The sequence below is a fragment of the Notothenia coriiceps genome, unplaced genomic scaffold (genome assembly GCF_000735185.1).
Source record: "Notothenia coriiceps isolate Sejong01 unplaced genomic scaffold, NC01 NC01_scaffold00036514, whole genome shotgun sequence".
NCBI classification, from domain to species: Eukaryota; Metazoa; Chordata; class Actinopteri; order Perciformes; family Nototheniidae; genus Notothenia; species Notothenia coriiceps.
Window position 1 is genome coordinate 267,077 of NW_011369215.1, and position 12,851 is coordinate 279,927.

At 42.0% G+C, this 12,851-nt stretch overlaps 1 protein-coding gene across 1 annotated transcript in view; it reads left to right on the plus strand.

Annotated features, from left to right (window-relative positions):
• pum3 (pumilio RNA-binding family member 3) overlaps nucleotides 1-9,449 on the plus strand; it is a 16,267-nt gene extending 6,818 nt beyond the window's left edge. The window contains exons 9-22 of the mRNA XM_010792658.1: nucleotides 2,081-2,139; nucleotides 2,288-2,393; nucleotides 3,003-3,095; nucleotides 4,108-4,224; nucleotides 4,429-4,532; nucleotides 4,790-4,868; nucleotides 5,114-5,212; nucleotides 5,650-5,703; nucleotides 5,899-5,979; nucleotides 6,102-6,244; nucleotides 6,620-6,842; nucleotides 7,729-7,816; nucleotides 8,013-8,103; nucleotides 8,442-9,449. Coding sequence (XP_010790960.1) covers nucleotides 2,081-2,139; nucleotides 2,288-2,393; nucleotides 3,003-3,095; nucleotides 4,108-4,224; nucleotides 4,429-4,532; nucleotides 4,790-4,868; nucleotides 5,114-5,212; nucleotides 5,650-5,703; nucleotides 5,899-5,979; nucleotides 6,102-6,244; nucleotides 6,620-6,842; nucleotides 7,729-7,816; nucleotides 8,013-8,103; nucleotides 8,442-8,571 — 1,467 coding nt within the window. The 3' untranslated portion in view covers nucleotides 8,572-9,449. The remainder of the gene's footprint in view (nucleotides 1-2,080; nucleotides 2,140-2,287; nucleotides 2,394-3,002; nucleotides 3,096-4,107; nucleotides 4,225-4,428; nucleotides 4,533-4,789; nucleotides 4,869-5,113; nucleotides 5,213-5,649; nucleotides 5,704-5,898; nucleotides 5,980-6,101; nucleotides 6,245-6,619; nucleotides 6,843-7,728; nucleotides 7,817-8,012; nucleotides 8,104-8,441) is intronic.
• Nucleotides 9,450-12,851: the final 3,402 nt, after the last annotated feature.

Sequence of the window (12,851 nt, forward strand, 5' to 3'; positions counted from 1 at the left end):
CCCGTGACCAACGGAGCAGTGCCTAGCCTTACGACTCTGTGGAAATGTGTTAAGTGCCTAGCAAGAGGACACGATCAATGACTGTATGAAATGATGACACCTGTCCATGAAAGAAGTTTTTCTATAAGTTATTTTAGAACAGACAAAATCGTAAGCTTTGTGAAATGAAGGTGCTGGCATCTCCTCAAAGTTGTTCTAGGACGTGAGCAATTAGTGGAGTTAGCATGGGCGGTAATCAATTTTTCTTTCATACAGTTATACCTTGCTGACATCATACCGCTGGTATACGGCTCATTTACTGAACGGTCCCCTCCAATTTTAAGGGGCAATTTCTCAAAAAGAATTTTTTTTACTCACTACGTATCCTGTCCAATAAGGCAGCACCCAGACAAAAAATATTTTGCCACCAGCGCTACGCTGCCCACTTACCGACGGTATCGAACTTGGGTCAGCTTGAGTGAGGCTGGCGTATCGGCTTGGTTCGCAAAGAATGAGGGAGGAAAAATAAAATGATTCTGAACATCATAAGCTCTATGAAGATACCTGTTTTCACAAGCGAGAAAACAAAGACGCAACAGCACGCGAGCCGTAAACATTTGGGATCGGATCGCTCGCAGAACACAGCATGCCGGCTGCAACGAAGTGCGCAGATGCACAACTAGTGCATCATACAGAGGAGGCGCTATAGAGGCAGTGGGGACCACACGATGGCCCAATGGCAGACACTATTGACGAATCCGCTCCCAGGACTAGCTGATTCTATGAGTATTAGTCAGACGCAGTATGATCCAATGAATATGAGACCACTAAGAATTACACCCGAATATTGATTACCCCACCAGTCGAATATAACATAGCATCAGGACCATTATACTATAACCGGCGAGTCACAAATACTTGACTTATTGAATAAATTTGCTATATTCACTAATAGTTTGCCATATTATTTCCGTGCACTGGTTTAAAAACCTTATTTCCATTTGATTCATTGATTACTCGCGTGAATGTTTAGCACGTAAATGTCTTCGTTTTTAAAAACGTCCGACCTCGACTACAAAACCATCAACCAGTTGCATAGATTAAAACATGTCAACCACTCACTCACCCCGTCTTAAACATTCCCAAAGGAAGTGCCTCTGTCTCCTCGTGGTGCTGGATGAAGTCACCTGGTGACGAGTAAACCCAAAATAGTCCCAAACAGGGCGCAGAAGGCATTTTTCTGTTTTTACAGTTGTCCGGAGTTCGGGGGCCGGCAAATGCTGCCGCCATCTTGCTCAGCTCAGCTCTGTGCTGAGCTCTGAGAGCGGGAAAGACGGACTGCCCTCCCCTGCCCTCTGCTGGCGCGTGCTGTGCATTACAACCAATGTCGTCCCTGTCAAAACTCCGTGTCAGTGTAATAGAATGAAACGGATCTGTGATTTGGCGCACAGTCTGTGACGTCACGGTATTGAAAATCATACCGACGGTATTTCCAAATACCCTTGTATACCGTAATACCGTCATACCGCCCAAGCCTAATCTGAGTTGTATTGAGATCGCATTATGGACTAGATTCATATTAAAATGAATCAATGAAGTGTGTTGGTGCTGCAGAGAACTGCCAGCCTACACATCATATTCTACAGACTTAAGAAATAAAAGCTTTGTATGGTACAGGTTCTCGCGAAATAATAACACCACTCTCAATATGATATATTTTATAATATAAATTAGAATATACAAAGCACTATCAGCCAAATTGATTGTCATGGGTTATTTCATACCGTTTGACCCTAATTCTTACCCTTAGTACCTAGCCTATTGCCTAGTGACAGCTTTACTCAGAGCAGCTGTCAATCATGACGACGTGTGACCTATACTGTAACCAGCCCTCGAGATGTTATGCCTTCCCTTTGGAGGAGCTGTCATGTCGTCCATCTTTATTTACAGTCAATTTTTTTTTCACCTATCGGTAGAAAAAAGCCAGGACAATTTAAACACATTTCAATTCGTCTTTATCATTTTTGGATGTCCATCCTCTGACAATTGACTGCATTGTCATCCATCAGGTTAATTACGTTTAATTTGCTTTCTTTTACAGACGGAACAGGAAAATGACAAACTGCAAAGCAGAATGGAGCAACTGGGGCAACATGCAGCGTGAGTTCACAAAGACATGAAGCTAGGGGAGCTTCAGCATGGGTCCAACATGGCCTGAGTCAGTTTTGATGATTTTAGCTAATTGATTTGTTGACAACTGCCACAATGATAACTTTTGGACCACACTCTTTATTTCCCTGTATTTCAGATGTACAGTGGATCTTCAGAAAGTTCTGGAGACATTGGAGGACCAGGAGTTGAAGGAGAACGTTGAAGTAATGAGAAACCTGCAGGACATTATCTTGGAGCTCAAGGTGTTTTAAGCTAAATAGACTTATTTACATGTTATTAATGGTTATTATAACTTATATTGTAATTAACATACATTTTAAAGTGGACCTATCATGCTATTTGAATAATATAGTGTAGGACCATACCTATATAAGGCATATTTATACTTTTTATTTTTCAAAATACCAAACAGATCATGCGTTTTAGCCATTCCTCATTTCGCTCAATTTAACACTGTCTTTGCATGGGCTGATTCTGTGAGAACAGCACCATCTATAGGTCTGGCATATGTACTACAGCGTCTCCAGCGCTTTCGAACGGCAATGTCCGTGGCTGTCTCCTCCTGATTGGTGGAGTTGGCCCAATAGCTGTAGCGCCACTTCTGTGACGTCATAGAAGTGTTCAAATCTGGATCAGTCTGTATCAGATCCGTTGCAGCCCCTTTTTAAGAGATTTGGGTATGGAGGAAAATAGAGAGGGTTGTGTTTTCTGACACTTGGTGAGTTCCCTGGAACACCTAGGACACATATTCATGTATAAAAGACGTACAAAAGTGCGTTTTGCATGATAGGTCACCTTTAAATCCAGCATTGTTGATGATGTTTACACTATGTTGTTGTGTTTTTCCTTAGAGTGAGAGTGAAGGCATCACTGCCTCCATTGATGCTATGGCTGCAGGAGACGGAGCTGAGCTGTCTGGGAATGGCAGTAGCAATGACGATCCAGTACGTTTGACACTTTTGTCCTCTTAGTTTTTACACAACACAATGCTTCCTATCATATATACCAGGGGTCGGCAACCTTTTTGATATGAAGTGCCATTCAAAAAATAAATTGTTATCGGCGTGCCAACGATCGAGAATTATCAAGGGGGGGGGGGGAGCCTCGCTGCGGGGAAGCAGTGTGTGGACCTGTCAGCGCAACTTACATGATGCCGAATTTAACAAACACATTTTAATAATTGGTTTAAACGGCATAATAATAAGGACGATCCTCCGTTCTGTGATTCTCCAGAGCACACATGTTATGATATTAGGGTCATGCACAGTGAGATGAGATCGCTGTCCCTTTAAGAGAGAGAGAGAGAGGTGTGGCTTGTGCATGTGTGTGTGATGGTAGAGCGACAGTGAGGGAACGTGTGTTTGTTTCTGGAAGTGAAACGAGGAAGCAGAAAAACAGAGGTCTGTGATGTATTTTGTGAAACAGAAGAACAGCTAAATAAATGCAACGGCCTCCCAAGAAGAGCTCGCCTCTCTCCAGTCATTTAAGCTAAAGTGGGTTATTGAACCTGAAGCTTGTTGCTTCTGCCCTCCTCGACTACGGTCTGGGAGCCGACAGGAAAGTTCAACACACAGATGGCCAGTCCGCCCCTTTGTAGCATATTATTTCAATGAGAGATGAGCAGATCGCCACTGGGCTTTCAACTAAAGACACAGCCACGCAAAAACTGCAGCATTTGTACAGCTCCTTATGGGTACTGCAATTAGTGAAGTGCTTTCCTCTGTATTCACTTGTACACATATAATAGTTCCCCAGCCGTGGACCGACTTGTGCGCCGTGGCATTGGTCACCGGGAACCCTACTTCACACGTTTATAATTTAAGGAAAAGCCCCTAGGACTTGCTCTGGGGCGGTCTCACGCAGAGGGCAATGGACGTCTCTTCGGTACGGCGTTGCGTCGGGCGAGAGAAATTGAGCCGCTGAAAGACGCGAAAGGAGGCACCACGTCACGACTAGCAAAGTGTGGGGGTCGNCTCGTCCATCATCGAGTACGCCTACAACGACAAAGCCGTGTTAGCGCAGAGACTGATGCTCACTGAGGAGCTGTACGGGAACACCTACACCGTCTGCAGGGTACACACACACACACACACACACACACACACACACACACACACACACACACACACACACACACACACACACACACACACACACACACACACACACACACTCTATGATGATGGACAGTGTTGATGATGTCATTGTGTCTGTGTTGGTCGTGTGAGTGTTATCTGCTGCTCTGAGTGGCTGAACGTTCCTCTTCCTGTGTTTCAGTCTGGAGTATGTAACACCATCGAGAAAGTGGCCGAGGCGAACCCGGACAAGCTGGCCAACATCATCGAGGAGATGAAGCAGACCCTCACTCCCATGGCCCAGAAGTAAGGCAGCGTGTTTTATATCACAACATTTAGTTAGTAACCTTTGAGACAAAACAAGTCATTTGAAGATGTTTCTTAATGTTTGGAGTCTTAACGGTGGAAATGTGATTCCTGACCAACAATGTTTAGTTATCATTTCTTGGATAAGTCAAAGATAATAAAAAGCGCTTCTGTTTCTCCGCTTCATTTATGTGATTTAATGTCACCTGTGTTGATTGAAAGACAAGGTAACTACATCTTCTGTGGTTGTGTTTCAGAGAACAAGTCATCAAACACTCTCTGGTCCACAAAGTCTTCCTGGACTACTTCCTGTTTGCACCCGAGAAACAGAGAACGGTGAGCAGCTCTTTGACATCTAAGATATTGTTCACATTGTATATATTTCTTTATTAAGAAGGATACAATGTGCTGTAAAATAAAAGTAAATGTCTCAATAAAAAAGCAGTAAAAGAGTATGAACAAGTCAAATGTTACAGTTTCATAGAACTAAAATATTTTAAAAGTAAAATACATTTTTTAAAGTGTATTTACTGTTGAATGGAATTACATGTTTCTTCTCTCCGGTGTGTGTGTGTGAGCAGGAGATGATCGAGTCCATCAGAGAGTCAGTCGTCTACATGGCTCACACACACGACGGAGCCCGAGTGGCCATGAACTGTCTGTGGTTCGGGACGGCCAAGGTGTGTGTGCTCACACACACACACACACACACACACACACACACACACACACACACACACACACACACACACACACACACACACACACCTGATATATTCTTTTTAATGTAGATAATATTGTATAGTATGCCCAACCACTGGCCACATTTTAGGTGCGATTAACAAGTTCGCATGAATATATATTTCAAAACTGATGTTAGCACTATTTTACCAACATCTGATTTTTTCTCTTTCCAGCAGTGTATACAACTCAAAATGTGTCTTCGGGTCAATGCGACTGATTTCGATAGAGCAGGTCACATATTTTCAAACTGTAGTTTTGGTCATTAATTCTGCCTCACAGGAAATGAATACCACAGCTAAAAAGTCAAATGAACAAAATGCATCAACAATCATATCTTGTGTTATGAACAGCAGTTTTATTTGTCATGTTTCAGGACAGAAAAGTCATCATCAAAACTATGAAGACCTACATGGTGAAGTTTGCCACGGTGAGTTCTCAATGCCATTCATTCATTTTAGAAACGAGCTGTCTGTAACTGTGTTGCCTCATTGGATTTTAGAGAACAAAACTCTTAATTATAAATATTTACTAGGAGAAAAGGTTGCATTTATAAATATCTAAACTCATCAGCTTATATCTTACCTGAACTCCTGATGTTCATGTGTCTGTTCTCCGTCCACAGGGAGAGTTCGGTCACCTGGTTCTTCTGGCCATGTTCGACTGTGTGGACGACACCAAGCTGGTCAAACAGGCCGTGCTCTCTGTGAGTCTGAGCCCATGTGCTTTTGATGATGCAAAATCAAACACAACTATGATTTAATAGGCTAATATAATCAGGTTGTAGTTATTATCTAAAAGTCTTGTCTCGCCTGTTTCCCTGTGCAGGAAGTCTTGTTGTCTCTGGATGAGGTCATCGGTAATAAATACGGTAAGAAGGTTCTGTTGTACCTGCTGACCCCCAGAGACCCCGCTCACCTGCTGCCGGAGATCATCAAGGTGCTGGCGCGAGGAGACGGGAACACACACAGGTAACTCATCACAAATGTCTAATTAAAATATAAAAACTACCTTTTTGCCCCATGACACATTTTGTCATTATTTGCTTTCACTTTTTATGACAGTGGAGTTATTTTCAAGCTTCTCACCTTTCAGCCAATCACATGCCCCCTGCTGCTCTTAAAGGGATAGTTTCCATTTTTTAATTGGGGTTGTAGGGGGTATCTATCCTTCAACTAGCGAGCAAGTTCACCAACTGCTTCCAAATAAACATTTAAACTTCTCAAGGTAGGGAAAGTGCTCATTCATACTGATCGGAGCAAAGGGCTTCCTGAAGGGAGGACATCAGTAGTGAGGGATGTAACCGCTGCAGCAGAGTGACATCAGATCTGTGTTCCTCTCCTCAGTAAAAAGGACATGGCGGTCCGGCGAAAGGAGCTGCTGGAGGTCGTCTCCCCCCCGCTGCTGGAGCATCTCCGTACCAACGCCGACACCATGGTGATAGACAAGGCGTCCAGCGTCACCATCAGTGACATCCTGGCGTCGGCCTGCGGGGATCTGCGGCCCGCCATGACAGCCGTGGCTCAGCTGGCCAATCAGGAGCTGGTTCCAGGGGGGATAGACGGACAGGTAGGGGTGTGTGTAGTGCTGCGTACCGGTACGCCGAACCGGTACTGGACTTGTAAAAAGTTTCGGTTCAAGTCCGGTTAAAACCGGAACGTCGGGAACCGGTAATTACGTATATTCTCCTTTTTGTTCTAAACCATCTAAAACCTTCCATAGATCGAGAAATTTGCGCTGAGAAAAGATGAAAAAATTGTTTTGGCTTCTGATATGGCGGCCATTACTGAACTCACGAAGTCTCGCAAAATATCGCAACTGCTCGCGAGATCTGTGTGACGTCAAGGGAAGCTGGCTTAGACATAGTGGACACTGACACTGACGTGAGATGCTGGTTGCCATATTTGGTAGTGTAGCTAACTGACAAGCATGGGATACTGGTTGCCATATACGGTAGTGTAGCTAAGCTAACTCCTTTGTATGTATGGTGATATAGTGTCTGCCGAAAGAGCAACACTTCACCCAGACAATGTCAATATGCTGTTGTTCTTGAACAAGAACACATAGACTTGTACTCTTGCATATTGAGTCTTGTATGTACATCACTATGTATGTAGTTGTGTTGTGTAGTTAGTAACACATGTAGAGTTCTAGAAAAGACATGGTGTAGACACAAGTTGGAAGGGGGCACAATAAACCTGACGAGTTTGAATTTGAGTTGATTATGAGTTTACTTTCAATTGATAATTAGCTCACAATAAGTTGACTTTAGTTACTCACACAACTTGACACAAGTCCGGACTTATAAGTCCTGAACCTGTGTGTGTGTGTGTGTGTGTGTGTGTGTGTGTGTGGGTTTTTCGGAAGAAGCAAGCATGGAGGTTCTCCTCACAATAAATGGCTTTCCAAAACAAAGTCTGCTGTTCTTCTCACTGACTTCCTGTTTCTGCTGCAGCTTCACATGGCCGAGCACCCAGCAGGACACCTGGTGCTGAAGTGGCTCCTGGAGCAGGACATGACGCTGGCAGAGGCCGGCAAGGAAGGTAAAAACACACACACCTACAACTAGGCCATGAAGTCATACATTCATTTACCTTTGCAAAACTGCACCCAAATGTTTTTCTTTTTATTAACCTAATTAATTTGAAATCAGTGCAGTTTTTGAAACAAGGATAAGATTATGAGCTAAAATATTGATAACTAAAGCATGTCTCCCTTCTCTTATTTGTTTCCTCTCAGAGCGCTTCAGCAGGATTCTGGTGGACGCAGTGGGAACAGACAAACTGAAGAGCTGGGTCAAAGTCAACAGAGGAGCCATGGTGCTCTGCAGGTCAGTGCACACACACACAGGTTACCTCATCCAAACCATAAGTGTCCCTCTAGTAGTATCTGTACTTGTCAGGGTCCTTTGATTTTATTTATTTATTTTAAGCATGAGATTTCTGCCATAACAACCCCATGTAAATTAGTGGAGGTGTGATGCTCAAAACAATGAAACGCTTAAAAAATCTCAACAAAAAACATATATTTTTTCCAACAGTGTCCACATTTTTCTTGTCATTCCACATTCTGTCAGCAGTGTTAATAGGGAACACTTCATTAATAATGTGAGCAACACAAAGGCATGACATGGATAAATAATGAAACCTTTGCCTGTTTTGTTTGCAGCCTCCTGAACAGCTATGAGAAGTCTGTGGCTGCGGAGGTGAAGGAGGCGCTGCAGTCCATCAAAGGAGAGCTCAGCAGCCTTGCCAACAACAAAGGAGCTGAGATCCTGCTGGAGAACCTCAACAAGTAGAGACTTTATTCCAAACAGACTGGTGATGTCATCGTATCATTTCCTGTGCAGCAGAGAAACAAGCCTGCAGACGTTTGAAGCTGCGAATGGGAAAGATTTCAGGAGGTGTATGCAACCTGGATCTCTGTTATGTCCGTCCCTGATGGAAACATGGACGTCAATTTGTGTGGAAATGTATCTGTTGATAATGAAATAAAAGATGTTTGAGAAGGTGATTGAACAACAGGTCAACAAAATACATCTAATGTAAACACTCTTTTGCCATATTTTTCCCAATGACTGTCAATAAAACTCAGTTTCTTTCACATAAAAGATTCCCTTTGGGATGCTGAAGGCTTTTTTTGCTGATTAGTTGAGTTTTATTGACAGTAGTCTAAAGGCAAAGGAGATATACAGTTAATAGAAACTCAGAGCAGCAGACTGGTGGAAATAACTTTATTCTGTTTTTGTGCTGTTGGATTGAGCTCCGACATTTCAGCAGCCTCTGTTAAACAGGAAAGGTGTTCCTGTAGTTTAAAACTAACAGACCCATAAACCAGGAAAATAAAAACAATCCGTCTGTATTGCTTCAGTACTGTAGTCCTCTTTGAGATTTCTATTCTAAGATTTTGTACCATGTGTTTTAATTTTATCTGCTGAAAAGAAAGAATTTGCAAAATAAAGACTATTGTATTCACATTTGAGTATTTAAATATCACTCGCGTAAAAGCAGTAAGTAACCATTTCTGATAAGAATATTGATACCTCTGTCAAAAGGTAACATGCACATTATGTTTGTGATGTGAGAACCACTTCCTGGAGTGTGCTTCAGCCTGGAAGTTAATCTTTATAATCTCCTGGCTATAGCTTCACATTAAAATGAATATCATGGCATTTTGTCAAATGTGCTTTCTTGCCTTCCTGCCAAGAATTAGATTTTATACTACGAATTGCAGCAATTAGACAATTAGCTTAGCATAACGCCAGAAAGCAGGGTGAAACACAGTCTAGTTTATCAGGTAACAAAATCGAGCCTCAGCAGATCTCACCATTCAAGATTATATCTGTTGTTTGGTAGAACATAACTGTTCAATAATGCCTGTGTTTTAAAGGGCAGTTATTTGCCAGACTATGTATTTAATGGTCAGGAGAATTGACTTCCTGTTGGTTTCTTGGCAAATTTCACAGTGATGAGTTATTTTAAAACGTTTTAAACAGAGCCATGATTTCAGTCTGTGCTAAGCTTATCTCTTGGTGGATTTATATTAAGTGTTGAGCGTTGACTGCTAGCCATTTGCAAATGTTACTCTGCAAGAAAGCCACATTTCCTATAGATTACCTCCACCAAATCATGATCACCTTATAATGCTTTTTACTTTTACCATAAAGTAACATACTGTTCATTACAGACGGTCTAACAGCAGCTAAAACGACTGATTGAATGTCGATTGAGTTACCAGTATAATCAGTTCAGCTTTGGTATTCTGTTTGAAACATGGTTTATTATTAAAGAGATGCATTGGGAAGATAAACAGGTCTAATATCTGTCGTCCAGATGTCCACTCTTCAACCTATGATCTATTTCTGACCCGTTCACGCCATTCACTCCAATTCCTGGATTACTTGTGGGCTTTAGGGACTAATGGATTGAGTGTGTGTGTGTGTGGGGGGGGGGGATTGTGATACAGACAGTTTTAGCATAGATTTACACTATTTCAAAAGAGTATAATGGTGGGTACATATATTTTTATTGAAATAAAAAAAACATTAACCAATATATTTAGGGTTTTTCTCCATCACCTTTTGCCAATGCATGCTGAGATAACAAAAATAAGCAAATATGGAGGATGAATGAAAGGATGCATATAATAACAAAATATGCCCTGGAGCAGCATTTTGAACTCACAGGTTTCTGAACTGAGATCCAGACATCTGGAGATTTCTCAGCTTGTTATTGGTTCAAATTGCCAGACAGTTCATTTAAAGCAGCAACTGGTTGCAACTCCACTGGATGCAAATATAAGCCTGATTGTATAGAAGTCTCTGAGAAAAGGACCGTCCTTCTTACTTGATTTATTACCACAGTAAACGTTTTCCTGACAGGTTTATGGTCTCACGTGCTAGTTTGAAGTCTTCTTCAATAACTCTTAAAGCAGGGAATGCTTTAAGGATTGAATTGTGACTGACAGGCCACTTCCACTGTGTTGCCCATGTTTACGTCTCTGTGTCTTCTCACTTCAGGTCCAGGATAGTAGTGATGTGTCGGTCGCGAACGAGCCGATTCTTTTGAACGGCTCTTTGATATGAACGAGGGGAACCGAGTCGTACTTGGTGAGAGCCGTTCTTGTTATCGTTCAATCGTTTGTCCGCACTCACTGCCTGCCAAAATCCACTAGCCTTTTAAAAAGCTTGATTTTGTTCCCCAAAACGTATTCTGTGAAGACCCACCCCTACTCTGACTGTATTTATCTTCGACACGGAAACCCTGTCTGCTCCTCACAGCAGCTCCTCGCGAGCAGTTGCACGTCGCTTGACCAATCAGAGCACACTGGGCTCACAGGGGGGGGGCGAGCTCCAACAATCCGTTTAGGACAGAGAGTGAACACCAGGTTTCAGCACGAGGAGTGAGATGGGGTGGGTCTTAACGGAATACACGAGAGAGAGAAGTCATAACAAGTGGTACAGGACAGGTAGACAACGTGTTTTTCGGATGGAAAATGAGCCAAACGCGAAAACGCAGTTGGATGCTGGAGGCTACATTCAAAATACATTCACTGACATGAATATGGCGCCACCTTTTGTCATGTTTACAATGCAGATTATTGACATTAGGTCTGACAATACAGTCAATCATTATCCTGGTGATTATTTCGCAGATAAACCTAGTAACCCCGCCCCCTTTAAAAAAACGGCTCTTTTGAACGACTCTTTTGAACGGCTCTTTGAAAGGAACGGAGCCATAAGATCCGGCTCCCTTCAAAGAGCCATAAATCCCATCACTACTCCGAAGCAGGATGATTTCCAGGATAAGAGATCAACTCAGCGAAAGCACCACGCCTGCTGACCAATCAGAGCTCAGTGTGCGGAGGAAATACAGTTTAAACTGCCGTTGCAGGAAAGACGGCCGTCCAAAATCACCGACTGTGTGAACGTGAAAATGAATAGAATATCACCTCCCATCTTCAGAGCAATCTGACTATTATAACTATTATACTATTATGTTAAGAAAGCTTAATTAAATATCTGCCACAACATAAGTAACCGGATCAAAGTAACATTACGTTGCCTGTATACAGTCCGCGGCACTGCGAGTGCAGACGTCGATGTGTCCCATTATCATTTATATCACATCATAATGTATCATATATTTCCTTATCTGAGTCAGCTGAGCCGTATCTGGCCGTGCAACACTCACAGTGTCACATACTGTATGCATAAGTATTATTTTAAGCAACACATTAAGTTGACGAAACACTCGAGTCAAATGTAATTAAAGTCAGATCCACTCGTGTCTTGTAACTAGATTCGTAGTATGCCCCCCTGGGTATACTACTCATTGCAGGTAACAAGATAATAAAAAGTGTTCATGTTTCTTCCCATCTGTGAAAACAGGAGAAAAAAAGTGTTTTGGTAGTTGAAATTATTAATTATTATAGCTATTGGATGTCAGGATTTTGTTCTTGTTGTTGTAGTCCGACTTTCATCCACAAGGGGCTAAAATGCAACATTACCCTAAGTTACACTAAAAGCAAACATATTTTCTTCCAGGTGCATTTTAATGTACCGTATTCTCTTAACAAAAGTAATTTGCTGAAATGATATTGTAACCACTTTAAAAAATACTTGCCTTAATATGGAAACAAAACAATTAAGGCAAAACCTCTTTTCTACCTGTTCTTAAAGAGGATATTATGATTTTGGGTGTTTGACACTTTCCCGTGGTGTGTTATACAGGTTTTTGTGCATGTAAATGGTTTGCAAAGGCTCAAATTAAATTAAGAAAATGTGTGAACTCACTTCTTAATTCATAAACACAAGAGCAAACAATTTGTGTCAGACTTGCCTCTCATGCCTACCTCATGTTGTTTAGCTATTTTTTTTACAATTTTGTATTGCCGCCTCATTGTGTCTTTCCTCTAACCCTTGCCCAATCCAAACAGAAATGATGGTTCATAGCTCACTGCACCTGCCTCATTCATGCAGCATTAGAAATCATCAATCATTTCGGAATCAATCACCTGCCACTGACAATCCACAACAACAGGGTTAACAAATGCAGTGTATAGTAATCACTTCAAGTA